Source organism: Aethalodelphis obliquidens, unplaced genomic scaffold, assembly GCF_003676395.1.
Source record: "Aethalodelphis obliquidens isolate GAN/ISIS:26980383/991018 unplaced genomic scaffold, ASM367639v1 scaffold8, whole genome shotgun sequence".
NCBI lineage: Eukaryota > Metazoa > Chordata > Mammalia > Artiodactyla > Delphinidae > Aethalodelphis > Aethalodelphis obliquidens.
In genome coordinates this window covers 31,371,799-31,387,312 of record NW_020837952.1, presented here as the reverse complement: position 1 = coordinate 31,387,312, position 15,514 = coordinate 31,371,799, and the positions used below count along the sequence as shown (strand labels likewise).

Below are 15,514 nucleotides of genomic sequence, written 5' to 3'. Positions count from 1 at the left end.
ACATGCCACGGAGCAACTAAGCCCGTCCGCCACAACTACTGAGCCCATGTGCCACAACTACTGAAGCCTGTGCACCTAGAGCCCGTGCTCCGCAACAAGAGAAGCCACCGCAATGAGAAGCCCACGCACCACAACCAAGAGTAGCCCGCACTCGCCACAACCAGAGAAAAGCACGTGCGCAGCAATGAAGACCCAACGCAGCCAAAAATAAATAAAATAAATTTTTTAAAAATTAAAAAATTAAATAAAAAAATAAAATAGCCAAAACAAACTTAAAATAGGTTTTTTTGTTTTGCGGTACGCGGGCCTCTCACTGCTGTGGCCTCTCCCATTGCGGAGCACAGGCTCCGGACGTGCAGGCTCAGCGGCCATGGCTTATGGGCCCAGCCGCTCCGCAGCATGTGGGATCTTCCCAGACCGGGACATGAACCTGTGTCCCCTGCATCGGCAGGCAGACTCTCAACCACTGCGCCACCAGGGAAGCCCAATTACTACATCTGAATCAGATTTGGTACCTTGTTTTCAGAGATAAAACTTAATGAAACATGTTGATTATTGTATTAGGCAGTAGGGAGTTCCTCAGTGTGGATTCAATTCTAACTCATTTATCCAAATTATTCTTATTTTCCTTAGTTCCACATTATCCTTATTTTCCCCCACTTATTAGCTGAGGGTGGTATTGAACAAATCCTTAATCTCTTGTGACTCAGCTTTTTAATCTGTGAAATGGATTTTACTATAGGACCTATCTGATAGGTGACAAAAATTATATGAGTTAGTATGTATAAAGCACTTAGAACAATGTCTGGCACATATTAAGCATTCAATAAATGTGAGCTATTATTATCTAATGTCTCCTTTTACACACATCCCATTGTTCTTCTCCCTAGTCGCCTTACTATTTTTTTCCAAGTAGCTTTTCCTCAAATACCAGGCCCAGACATAATCATGTTAAGTAAAAATCTGAAAGGGTCTTCCTTACAGACAAGCTCCAAATCAGCATCCTGTCCCAAATGAATTCTCATGAGGCTCTTTTACCTAATCTGACTTTCTTCAAAGGGTTATGGGAATTGAGAATGAACTGAAGACACTGAGGTCAACTTCTGCATCTTATTATTGTTTATTAAATATTACTCAACTTTGATAATTGTTGTTTTTATTCTTTAAATTTTGTAGCATATTTATACAGAATGTATCTCATGATTTCCAATAATGTTTAAGACGATCTTGAACTTTTAAAATCTTTCTCTCTAAACATATCTTTTCTCCTTCCTATGTATGACACATATCTGAACGTAAAGATCATCTTCTTTTTTGTTTTTAAACTTACTCCCTTAGTATTTATTCTTTCTTTTTTAATACATTTTATGTGTAATGTGTGATGTGTATACAAGCATTTTTACACAGAAATGATATAATTTTTACATACTTCTTTATTTTTCAAAATGAATAGTTTTACAGTGTATGAACATAGATCTTGTTGGATTGTTAATAACAAACAATGCTGGATGAACAGTTTTATAAGTAAATTTTGATGCACTTTTTTTTCCTTATTAGTTATCCATTTTATACATATTAGTGTATAGATGTCAATCCCAATCTCCCAATTCATCACACACACACAACACACACGCCACCTTCCCCCCGTGAGATCATCTTATTTTCTGTAGCATTTTACCCTCAGCATTTGTTTACATTTACTAAAACTACAGTTCTGTTAAGAAATGAATGTTGAATCCAGTTATAAAAAGTTGTACCATAATTCAAAAGGACAATTTATTTGGGGGATAACTTAGAATGGATTCAGTTGATTTACGTAGAACTTTTTTGTCAATCGTTTATTTAAACTTTTATCTTTACCAAATTCTGTCTTGAAATTTCCGTGTTTGGGTCATTACTTTTCTCTTAATAAAAGCCAATTATAGTACACAAATATAAATTTTTCTCTTACATAATCATAATGAAGCTAAGTAATTTATTACCTAAACTCACTGTAGTTGTACTGTGATAATTCTGATTATTGGGAAGAGATGCTATTAAATTTGGAAGTTTGATCTTTTAGTTCAAAAATAGCTGTGACATGTAATTTAAACCTTCACCATCCAAACTATTTGTGGCATCCTCAGGATTTTAAACTTCATAATTGGTATAGAACTGGATTTGTATATTCAAATACCAGTTTATAATATTTGGTATGGAACATGATTCAGTAAACTTGCTCTTCATCATCACCCATCTTTATTCTTTAATTAATTATATGCTTTTATTCAAAGCAATGTGACTTTCTACAAGGTATTGTTAGATTTGAGCCTGCAATAAATATACTGAAATCAAATTTCTTTTATTGCTGTTTTATTGCTCCCATTCCTAATCATCATTTCTGAACCTTGCATTGTTGAGTTAGTCTATTCTAAGTGTTATTTACTGACTTTTTTTTTTTTTTTTTGCCATACGCGGGCCTCTCACTGTTGTGGCCTCTCCCGTTGCGGAGCACAGGCTCCGGACGCGCAGGCTCAGCGGCCATGGCTCACGGGCCCAGCCGCTCCACGGCATGTGGGATCTTCCCGGACCGGGGCATGAACCTGTGTCCCCTGCATCGGCAGGCGGACTCTCAACCACTGCGCCAGCAGGGAAGCCTTCAAATACTATTCTTAATGAAGAAGGAAGATTTACTATTTCTTAATGAAGTCTGTGAATGCAAGTTTTTTCCTGAACTAAAATTAACTCTATTTTGAATATTTGTGTTTCTATAGCATCTTAATGCAAATATTAGTATTCGTAGGACCAGCTCTGGGATTAACAGAGGGAAGTCCAGTTAGGCAGATTAATAATAATAAGCATAAAGATTGGCTATGGGGTGAAAGGAGAAAAAGTTCCATTTGCATTCCATTAAGTAGAATACCAACTTGTATTGTTTATTTTAGTCTACTTGAGATTGGAAATGTTTCCCTTATTTGTTATTTTTATTTTCATGTATTTTACTCATAGATTCTCCAGAAGATGTAAGAAGAAAAGGCTATAGATAAAGCTGCGATGAAAGTATATTTTGTTGTAAATATGGATCAGGATTCCTCAACAGCACAACTGTTGACATTTTGTCTAGATCATTCTTTGCTCTGCCCATGCTAGTGGCACCCCCAGACCCTAGTGTGAAAAAAAATGTCCCCACACATTGCCAAATGTCTCTTGGGGGGCAAAATCACCCCTAGTAGAGAACAACTGGTTTATAAGGAGAGTATTCAGTTTAAATAATAAGTAATGGTAATAGTAAGTAATGGTAAATAATAAGTAATGGTAAGTAATGGTAGATATTAAGTAATGGTAATGGTAATGGTAATAAAAAGGAAACAGAGAACTGTCTTCGGGCATTGGGCCAACATTCAGATATGCCCCCAATATGCCCCCAAAGCTTCACAGGTCTTTATCCTTTAATCTGTTGGAGACTTGTGCGTCACTATTTGCAGACACAGGTGCCACCAATAGCTTGGAACTGAAAAAGTTGTAACTCTTGATTTCCAAGCATGGAATATGATTCTGCAGAGAGCCAAGCAATAAGAGCATTTCAGAATCACTCCTATATATGGCAGCTAGATTGTGTTAGTATCATACTTTCCAGGCTGGCTTAGGAAACAAAGAATTATAACATAGGTTCTAAGGAAAGATGCACTCAGAAATCCAAATATTTTCTATAAATACCTGTAGGTTGCTAATTTTCATATACTGTGTTTTAGAAGCATATCATAATGTAATTATTCTTAATTAGTTATTATTTTGATGATTCTTATTTTTTTGAAAGTAGGGGTCAATATGAAATATTTGTCCTGATAAGTTTTATACATCAAATTTCAATTAAACCTTAATGTCTGCGATACTAGGAAGAAATGTTGTCCTTTGAGTTATTCTCCTGGGCCCCAACTTCAATGCCTTTTATTCTTTCTGGACAACTGAATAAAGATAACCAAATATTATCCATTTACCTTTATTTTTCTCTGCCTTCACACAATCTTTTTTCTGTAAATACTTATTTTGTGGGATCTTCAATTTGATATCAAAGTATCCTATTTAATACTTTATCTTAACACTTCCAGATTTAAATAGTTGATTTATTCCCTAGTGCTTTGTGCACCATACTCAGTGAAAGTTTGTTGAAGAAATATTTAATTGTATGAATGTTGCATTTGTAATTCCTAGCCAACTCATCTTAATTCTGTGTGTTTTTGTGGTACTAAAACTAATTATCACTGGAGAAATATTTTTAAGTTCCTGATTGATAATAGAGTAAATGCAAAAATTCTCACAAAAATTCTCATATATTTCACTCTATTTCAGAATAAATATGGAAAAGTGCCTGTAAGTGAGGCTGACACACGTTGTTGAAGAGCTTCATTTGGCATATAAATTTTCTTAATTGTCTGATGAAGATACTCTAAAAAGGCAAAAACTGAATACTGAAATAGTCGTAGAAGAATAATCAGATAAATATATAAATATATGTATATATTTATTTTCAGAGTAATATGCTTCATTAACACACTCAGTCAGAATCAGAGAGCTATAAATCAGAGAAAGATTAAAAGTATTCTCATCTCATCTGTGATCCAAAGATTATATTAATGATCTTTTTAAACATCTCTTATTAGCTGAACAGTTGTGTTATATTGGAAGTGTACTTGCAAAAATATTGACTAGTCAAAGCAGGTGAACAAATATTGTGGGATAGGTTGGAAAATATTTATAAAATAATATTGTTAACTACTGTGGCAAGCTCAGTAAAGTTACTGAATAACAATACTAAAAACACTATACCCTTCTCTGCATTAAGTAGTAATAACAGTAATTTTACCATTAGAGTTAATAACCTATATTTAGCCAGTACATTTTTCACAATTTTTAAAGCACTCTTTTCCTTTCACTTATCTGATATTTGAAGCAATCTTGTGAGAAATGTGAGTGAGATATATATATATACTGCAGTATTACAGTGAAGGGTACAGGGGAGTAGAAAAAAATGATTTATCAGAATTCAAAATGAATTAGTGATAGTTAAGATGAAATATATTTTAAAATATCAAGGATTGTTCCCACCATATCTATTTTGCAAATCTTCACAAATAAATCTTGTTAATGTTTCAGAGGGAAAAAAAAGAATTTAAAGCATTAGATAAAAATGGATACTGTAGCATTATGTTTTTTATTTTCTTCTGTATATGTAAATAATTTTCAAACATATTTTGTGATTATAAACTATTTTAAAATAAATTTAACAGAGCATGCTAAGCAACAAGACAATTCTTCCATGAGAATCTTAGGATATATTAATATTATCAAATTTAATGAAATGTTTAAATACATACACAATTTTTAAAAGTATGTGCATGAGAAATGTCATAATGTATACTACATAATCATAGATGTAGTAAAATATATATTTAGAATGTGTAGTAAAACCTGTTGAACAGTGTTTCAAATTACTTTTAATTCAGTTTCCAATGACTAAAGCGTAGTTAAAGATGATTGGGTACAACAGTTATGTGTTGGTGGGAGTCACAGTTTAGATATCAAGAGCATTTTCTCTTTTCTTAGGAACCATTCTTGAAATAAACAAACTAGTTCAAATCAAGACAAAACACAGCCATAATCTTATTCAATTGTTAATACTATTTCATGGTAAAATTTCTTAAGCTTTATTGGTTTTTGTGTGTTTTGATCATAAGCCAAATTTGAGGCACCCTACGTAACATTATGCAAGGCATTTTAAAACATTTTATGTCTCCTTTGTTTCTGCCTCCCTGACGTGGATGTTAAAGAAAATATCCTTGCTATATGAAACCATGAACTGATTAAATTCTGGCTTATCAACTTTCATATCTACTTTCGAATTGTATACATGAACATTTAGCAAATTAACCTAAAAATTTAAACTGGTGTGAATTAAATGTCAGTGTGGTAGTTACTTTATTTTGATTAACGTAGTATTTTTAGGTAAATGCTTTTACCCTATAATGTAACATAGAAGTTATAAATTTTGAATCCTCTAATCCAAGCAGTTCCCAATTTGTAGCCAGTTGCACTGTAAATAACCTATACTTGTGAACAGCTATCATATTCCTATATAGCCTCCTATCTCAATGTCCACCTGCTGTTACTTTCTCCAATAGTATCTAGAGAGAACCACTCCTGTAACCTCCATCCATGTTAACCTTACATCTGCTGAGAATCTCTTTGTCTCTACTCCTTTAATATTACAGAATCAGATACATGGGACTCTCTCAATACTTGCCTTTATACTGGGTGTTCAAAAAGAAAAGAATGATAGAGTTGAAGGAACCAAATTTATACTTTACCTAAAAGCATTCAAAATGGGGATTTCATTGATTATATAAGGTGGAATTTTAATTTTATAGGAAAAATGCACTGAGTTTCAAGTAATTAAAAAAAATCACGTTTGAAATGTAATCAGTTCACAAATTGGGAAATATTTGTGAGTGGGTAGTCATAATGGCTATTGTAATTTATTTTCAGGGATTAGTTGTAGGTTAACATCTAAAGCCAGAGTTGGAAGGAACATTTCTACTTTCTAGCTTTGTGACTTTAGGCAAGTTACTTACCCTGTTTTTATCTCAGTTGCCTTATCTGTAAAATGGGGATGATATTAGTAACTACCATGTACATAAGTAAAATCAAGAATGCTGCAAGCCAAGAAATTTCTAAAATAAAAGTAACTTTGTTGGATTGGAAATAGTAATTATCAACAAACATATTCCGATATACAGAAAAAAATTTAATTTGCACCATTAAGTAACATTGAGTGAGCAAAGGTAAAATATGAAAAGAAAAAAAAATATTAATCAGATCAACAATGAAGTTATTTATAAATGGAACTAAAACACGGATAAAAATAGAAAATAGAAGTAAATTATTGGAATATGCGATTATATGAATTAAAGCTTTATGATTTTTCAGTCTTTATGTGGTTATAGTATGTTCTCCGGGAAGTTTAAGATCCAGTAAAAATCTTTATCCCTTCCTTCCAATAAACATACACAGAAGCAAAGCAGAGCAAAACAAAACAAACACTAAGTCATGCAATGGATGTGTTTATTTTTATTTTGTTGCATTAGAATTGGAGGTTATATGTCTCAACTGCTAAATTTGAATCATTAGGTAAGAAGTTTGTTACATTATATTACATAACAAACCAAATTATCTAGTGTTAAGTTTGTATTTTTAACCTTTGTTATATATGTGTTTGGGGATGTCATTACTTATACTAGATAGTAAACTTTCAAAGGTTGGGAAGGGAGCATTTTATTTAGTCCCAGCTCTAGAATTAAATTCCTTATTTATATCAGATGACTAGGTTTACATGGATCTGGGACCAAATGAAAACAATTATTTTGAAAAAGTAGTGATTCTATAAGATTCCTAAATTGGTTTATTTTTAATATTTATTTTGCATCTTTTATATATTTCTAATTTTTTTAATGAAATAATACCAGGGGTCATCAGTCTAACATTTGGGAACTGTTGATGTAATAAGAAACTTAGCACTAGAACAGACACGTAAGTGTTTCCTTCCCAACCCAAGCAGTGTTTCCCACAATTAGCCAGGGATACTGTCTAATAAATCATACAAGTCTTTCTATGATCCACATTTCCATGACAGTGTCAAACACAGAGGAGGTGCTCGGCAAATATTTGTCAAATGAATGAATGAATAGAAACTCAATTGGAGCCACACTATAAAATAAACACAGTTTTCAAAATCCTAAGCCTGCTACAAAGTAGAATTAAACATGAAGTTTATACTAGGTATGGAAGATTTATTGCCTACATTCAATAAAGAATGGTCATTACTTTTAAACATGCTCAGTCAAGTGGCAGAAGTTTTTGAAAATTATCTGGTTTGAATGATGGTTGTAAAAATTCCTCAAAATATTTAGAAAATAACTGACTCAAGAAAATACAAGGACGTTTAGAGTAGACTTTTTAAAAAAAGGGGTTTGGAACCAGTTGGACTGTGAGGCTATTAATAAAGGCACTAATTTTCTCATATGTCATATGGAAATAATAATATCTTTCTTGATTGTGCATAATGACTGTCAGTGATACATAATCCACATGAGCTGAAAACTAGCAGATCTCTAGTAGAAGCTGTAATATATAAGAACTTGCTCCTTCCAAAACAAGAGAATCCCAATTAGAGCGGGGATCCTGGAAGTATTGGGGAATTGTCATGTATGTCCTTATTATTATTCTAGTATACATAAGGACTCCCTGATCCCTGCTTCCTAGTCTTCACAGCTGCAGTGTAGAGCTGAAGCCTTTATAACTCATGTGTCATCTTTAGCTACAGACCCAGAACTGATGTTTCCCGAGCCAGAAAGTGGAACAGGACGTAGGAATTACTCTAAGGAGATAGCAGTAGGGCTTTTATATACATGAGAGTTTTGTCAGCTAAGGGAGGCATCCAGGCCAGTCAAAATCCTTTATTACTGCATCGAAGCAGGAACAAGATTAATAAGCAAAAGGCACAGAAGGTAACACATTTCCACATGCTTTTCTCCATGGCCGACCATTGGGAAAAGTCCTTCCTTGACCAGTTGGGTGCTCTAATGAGGTGCTATGGTTCCATTGCTATCAAAAGCGAATTTATGTTATAAAGTTCCTCTTTTAGAAGTAGTTAATGATTTTTTCCCAATTTAATCCACATGTCTAAACTATCGAACTTGTAAACTTGTTTTTATAGTGTATCTGTTAGAAGTATACTTTGGAGCCAGCTTTCTTCCTTGGGTTAAATCTTCACTTGCGTCACTGCTAACTGTGTGAATTTATGTTCCTATTCAAACGTCACCTTCTTAGAGAAGTCTCTCCTAAGCTCTTTAAATAAAGTAGACCTCTCCTTAAGTAATTCTCTATCCCTTCATTCAGTTTAACTTTCTTCCTAGCATTTGCCACTATCTGATATTATATTAATTACACATTTATGTCTGTGTCCTTGTCTCCCTTGCTTATTGCTGTATGTTTAGCATCTTCTGATATGTCTGGCACATGGTTGGCATACAATAAATACTCATAGAATTAAATAATCACTAATTTCAGTAATGGACTATTTTCAACTCTATGACTTTAATAACATCCTACTTATGCTTCCATGGTTATTCCCCAGTCCTAAGGCTCCAGCAAAACAGTCTTATTCTACTTCTCATTAATCTCCACTTTGATTATTGTCTTAATTCTGCCGGTTCTAACTGTAGTTATATTGTGGCTGACTTCTAAAGATAAAATAGCCTCCGTTGTCTTTGATGACAATTTGCTCTTTCCAGAGCCCACTAGGAATTAAAAAGGAAATTAACATATCTTTCATGGTCTTAACTTTTTTTTTCTTGCCATAAAACTTCTGATTCTTATGTAGTCTCAACCTCAAAATGCATCTCTCATTAATGGTAAAATCTAGAAAGGGTATTAAAGTTAAATCATCTTCCTGAGTTTACACAGGTGATGACAGTAATATAATGTACTTTGTTTTTCTTTCAGATCTCCAACTAAAGACATGGATTCAGAAGAGAAAGAAATTGTGGTTTGGGTTTGCCAAGAAGAGAAGATTGTCTGTGGGCTAACCAAACGCACCACCTCTGCTGACATCATCCAGGCTTTGCTTGAGGAACACGAGACTACGTTTGGAGAGAAACGATTTCTTCTGGGGAAGCCCAGTGATTACTGCATCATAGAAAAGTGGAGAGGCTCTGAACGGGTTCTTCCCCCATTAACAAGAATCCTGAAGCTTTGGAAAGCATGGGGAGATGAGCAGCCTAATATGCAGTTTGTTTTGGTTAAAGCAGATGCTTTTCTTCCAGTTCCCTTGTGGCGGACAGCTGAAGCCAAATTAATGCAAAACACAGAAAAACTGTGGGAGCTCAGCCCAGCAAATTACATGAAGACGTTACCACCAGATAAGCAAAAGAGAATAGTCAGAAAAACTTTCCGGAAACTGGCTAAAATTAAGCAGGACACGGTTTCCCAAGAGCGAGATAGTATGGAGACATTAGTTCATCTGATTATTTCCCAGGATCATACTATTCATCAACAAGTCAAGAGAATGAAAGAGCTGGATCTGGAAATTGAAAAGTGTGAAGCTAAATTCCACCTCAACCGGGTAGAAAATGATGGAGAAAATTATGTCCAGGATGCATATTTGACGCCCAGTTTCGGTGAAGTTGAGCAAAAACTAGGCTTGGAGTATGATGAAAACCAGATTCTGGAGGACCTGAGAGAAAGTGATGGAATTGTACAGCTGGAGGAACGACTAACATATTATAGAAAGCTCATTGATAAGCTCTCTGCCGAAATAGAACAAGAGGTAAAAAGTATTTGCACGGAGATAAATGAAGATGCGGAAGGGGCAGCTGCAAGTGAACTTGAAGGCTCTAATTTAGAAAGTGTTAAGTGTGACTTGGAGAAAAGCATGAAAGCTGGTTTGAAAATCCACTCTTACTTGAGTGGCATCCAGAAAGAGATTAAATACAGTGACTCATTGCTTCAGATGAAAGCTAAAGAATATGAGCTCCTGGCCAAGGAGTTCAATTCCCTTCATATTAGCAACAAAGATGAATGCCAGCTAAAGGAAAACAGAGGAAAGGAATCTGAGGTCCCTACCAGCAGTGGGGAGGTTCCTCCTTTTACTCAAAGAGTATTTAACATGTATTCAAATGACACAGACTCGGACACTGGTATCAGCTCTAACCACAGTCAGGACTCAGAAACAACGGTAGGAGATATGGTGCTGTTGTCAACATAATTTGAATGGCTTCTTTCTGACCTACTTCAATGTTGTTCGCGTTTGTTTAATTTAGTAGGAAACGTTAAATATTCCATTCTGCAAAAAAATGTAAATCACGTTAAAGTGTTCGGTAGTTAATAAAAACTAGAGAATTTTGTAAGTTTGTTTTTGATTTAAGAGTTCCAATGTGACCTAATTATTGCAAGTTCAAACAATGAACTCTTTATTAAGAATGCAGCACAAATAGCTTGCAGGTATATAACAGAGAAATAATTTGATGGGAATTATCATCTCATAGCTTCTGTGAGAAATGATTTATTCAAACTGCAAACTAATTCTTGATATTAGTCAATATATTGAAACTATACACATGAACAAGTAAAATTAAAATGTACTGTTATATATTTTTCAACAATGTATCATTGGAATTTTATAATCTGTAAAGTACATGACAGCTACTATATTGTAACTGTATTAATTCAAATTCTGATTTTTTTCATTGATATTTAGAATGTGTATCATCTCTGTTACTTCCTGAACCCCTCTACCTGTTAGGCCTAGATGACAGGAAGTGGGAAGGGTTGCTATTGGGACATGTACAAATACCAGCAGTGGATCAGAGAGGAGTATAGAAGCCTAAAATTATTAAGGGATATGAATGTGCTTTCTCTCCCTGATATGCAAAACTTTGGTCAGACCAATGGTCTGTGCAGTTTCATTCCTTGAATGAGATATGGCGTGGGTTACAGAGAAAATCACAGGGTCCTAGTCCTGTTAGATTATACCTTATCTACAAAGGTTGAAGGGATGCAACTTGGGGTCCTTCCTGTGGGTAAAATAGAGTTCTACGTGCCATAAGTATTAATATTAGCATTTCGTCTCTGAACATATAGATAGGACCTAATATGGACAAAAATCTTTTATTCTGCTACACTATAATTCAGATTATCTTTGTAGTACTTCATCTAAGGTGCAAACTGAAAAAAACTGAAAAAAAGTGCTAGCTCTACTCTCTACCCCACCCTCAAGCGCGATAGTAAATATTCAACAAATTGAATAGATTATTTAGATCCTATCTTGACTGACAGTCATTACAGTGCCAGAAGAGGCTTGGTTCTGCTCATTTTTAGTTAGGAAGTTCCTTTCTCTTTCTCTCTCTTCTCTCCTGCTTCTTTCCCTTCTTTATTTCTTGCTATTGAACATATATCATATTGAAAACAGTTTGTTTTATTGTACTGTTCAATGAATACAGCTGCAGTTTATTTTTTCTTTAGCTAACACCTTTCCCATATGTCAGTGCACATGTAAGTAGAAATATTATTTTACTTAGTTTTAATATGTGGATATTGGTTAAGATTCCCAGTATTTCTCATTTCTTCCCTTTTATCCTTATGTTTACTGTAGTGTATGTTTTAACTCAGTTTCCTAATCTATTTTAAAATTTCTCCATCCCCCAGATTTCACCTATCTTTGGGAAGATATTTAGAACTTTCTTAATATTTCACTTTTGGAGAACATCTAATGTTATTATTTTTCATGCCAAGATATTGCTGAAGGCCTCATTTGAAGTTGGATGGTAAGAAAAGTAGGAATTTCCATTCTAGGGAAACTAAGGTGATAAACAGTAAGTAATAACACTAACATGGGTTTAATTTAAAAGAAATAAGAAGGGAATTGAACAGTCATCTGAGAAAGGGAAGTTTATTTGCCTAATATCCCATTAAATCATTCAGCACTATGGTAAGCTATTGAGATATTTATTGTTCACTCCTGGGGATTAAACTCAGAAGATCATCATCAAAGATAAACCAATCGTAATGTTTTTCTAAAGTGAAAGTCATCTCTTTGTATTACTCTTTAGTGAGAAAATAATGAAAAGAACATTGTTATCTGCTATATAATTTGATTAATTATCTGAATTCAAAAGAGGTTCTGATAAGAAACAGGACTAGACAGATAATTTCATTTTAGAAACTGCATTAATGTCTGCCTTTATACAGTTAAGCACAGTGATGCATTCTAGGGGCCAATTCTATATTTTTAGAGTAGATAACGTTAAAAACTCGTCAGAAAGCAAGACCATCAAGTTTTAAATTCACATTAGAATTTCTATTTGTTCTTTAGTTATATACAAATGTATTTGTGCTTTTGATTCATTACAATATTAAATCATCAGTTACCATGGTGAATCTCTAATTTGGAGTAATAATACAAATAAAAATACTAAAATACGATGCACTCATCTCTGGATACTGAGCTATTCTTTATCAAATTAAGTGAGAATTTATATTAAGAATTTATAACTTGATAGAAACCTTAATGTTTTAATTATTTATAGAGGCTTTAAAATAAAATGTTTATAAATTCTTGAGTAACCTGACAGGTTAACTATGAAATTGCTATATGCAGCTAGAAGTAGCAAACCAAAGCTGACTAATCTTTCCTATAACAAGACAGATTTTCATTGACTGTGCCTTGTTCATCCTCCCACTTGCAATGTCTTTTTCCTCCATCTTCTATACACTGAAATCCCACCCATTTCAGGTTTTTAACATGTTATCTCTTCTATAAAGCATATATTGTTCCATTCAACCTGTTGTAAATTTCTGAACCCACAAATATTTTAGTGTATTTTTCATAGAGGAACATTTATATTCTAACTTAGCTTATGTTTATTTATGTACTCATCTAACTTCCCTCCCCCAATGTATTTTTGATTGTATTACTTTGTCTTCTATCTTGTTGACCTTATTCCCTACAACAACCTCTTTGCCCCTACTCAGTTTTGGAATTGAATTGCTAAATTTTAGAAGATTGTAACCTGTTAAAAAAGTTATTTCCATACATGGTAAATGATGCTTGTGCATTTTATACAGAAATATGCATTTTAGAAGACAAAATATTAACAGTAATTCTACTTATATATTCTTTGGGGAAAGCACTAAATCTTAGGGTTATTATGAAAAAATTTTAAAGTAGTGTCAATTTTCTATTTTACTTTTAATTCACAGAGTTACTGATTTAAAACAATGGAAATATTGTCTTTTTTTAAAGCCCCTCAATGGTTAAATTATAGTATTTTCCTCTGCATCCCTTGCATGTAAGAAAAATTATATTTTATAGAACTAGATTTTAAGTGGTAGACACACAAAATAACTTCAAAGTCTCTTTTAAAAATATCTATTTTATTTTCTTTTTAATTAAAAACATAAATGCCCTCTCATTAGCGTGCAGAAGCTATCCTAATCCATTGAAATTTTATTTTTATATTTATTTAAACATCTATTGTACATGACAAAATATATTTCTGTGGCTGCATTTCATAATTTTTCTAAGTAGGATTATTGTTTGATTTAAAATATTTTTCTAGTGACAAAGGAATACCTTTTAACATAGATTTCTTTTAAATATTAGGCTATTTCATTTCATACTACCTGATTGGTTTAATAACCTGATATGACAAATATAAAGTACAAATAATTTCTTCAAGTGTAACTGATCCAGAATAATAAAAGGAATGGTTGTATTCTTTCATGAGATATTGTTTGTTTTTCTGGGTGTGTTACTTGGCTATATTAAAAATAAATTTTGTATCAGTTGAAATTATATAATTGCTGAGCTAACTCACACAAGTTAAGATCAGATATTGTTTCATGACAATATATATAGCAAAAAAGATCTAACAAAACTTTTTGTTGGGTTTCATACATATTTGTTTCAATTTGTCATGAAAGTATGTCCTCACTTTTACACTGGATAGCTGGTTTTATGGCCTGGTATGTTGCTTTCTAGAATGAAATCCATTTTAATGTAAAAATACTCAAGTGTAAATCTTACTTGCTATTATTCAGTTTGTCACTACCCTTATTTCTCAAAATAGGCCTTTAATTTTGACTGTCTTTGAAACTAAATCATTTGAAAATTAAGGAAACTCATTTGCTCCTTCTATAAATGACCATGAAATTACTCTATTAAAAGACTGTATATAATGTTCAGTAATGACACATAGAAATAAGTTAACACTATTTTCTTAGCCAGTGTATCTCAATAGTGAGAGAAAACATACAATAGTCATTTTGTTAATCTAGCATTAATTTGTGTTTTCAACGACTGTTGGAATTGAGAATCACAATTTGTAGGTTTCATAATTAATAGTTCCATATCAGGAAGTGAAAAACTAAATGATTACCTTCATATTTAAAAAAAAGCAACTTAAATATTATATTTTTCCTAAATAGAAATATCAGACACCTTTTTACAAAAGACTACTAAGTCTTTCCTTACATTTCATATGTATATATAATGCATGTGTAATACCATTGAATTTATTTTCAAGTAAAATAGACACATGATATTCAAATTATTATTACTATAACTCAAACTACTCAAAAAATGTGCACCATGAAAAGTAAGTCTCCCTTCTGTCCCATGGCCTAATTACCCAGATATCCTCCTCAGAAATATCACTGTTATTTATTGTTCTAGAGATAATCTATGCATATACAGATCTATACATATATATTCCTACATTATTCATGTAGCGATTCCTTATTCTGTTTGATGGCAGCAGGGAATTTCACTATATCAATTATCATAATTTTATTTCACCGGTCCTCTTTTGATGGGCATTTCTGTGTCTCCCAATCATTTACTATTATAAACAATCATTTACTATTATCCCATCAATGCATTTCTGAGAGGCTAGATTACTAGATGTAGAAATGTGTCAGAGTG

At 33.0% G+C, this 15,514-nt stretch overlaps 1 protein-coding gene across 4 annotated transcripts in view; it reads left to right on the top strand.

The window, feature by feature from the left end:
• RASSF9 (Ras association domain family member 9) overlaps positions 1-15,514 on the top strand; it is a 112,922-nt gene that overhangs the window by 16,166 nt on the left and 81,242 nt on the right. For 3 of the 4 annotated variants that reach the window (XM_027107123.1, XM_027107122.1, XM_027107124.1), the window contains exons 3-4: positions 9,538-10,768; positions 12,238-12,356. In XM_027107123.1, the coding sequence (XP_026962924.1) occupies positions 9,538-10,768; positions 12,238-12,356 (1,350 nt within the window). Of the gene's footprint in view, positions 1-9,537; positions 11,768-12,237; positions 12,357-15,514 lie in introns of those variants that run through there. The other variant, XM_027107126.1, reaches the window with a different exon arrangement.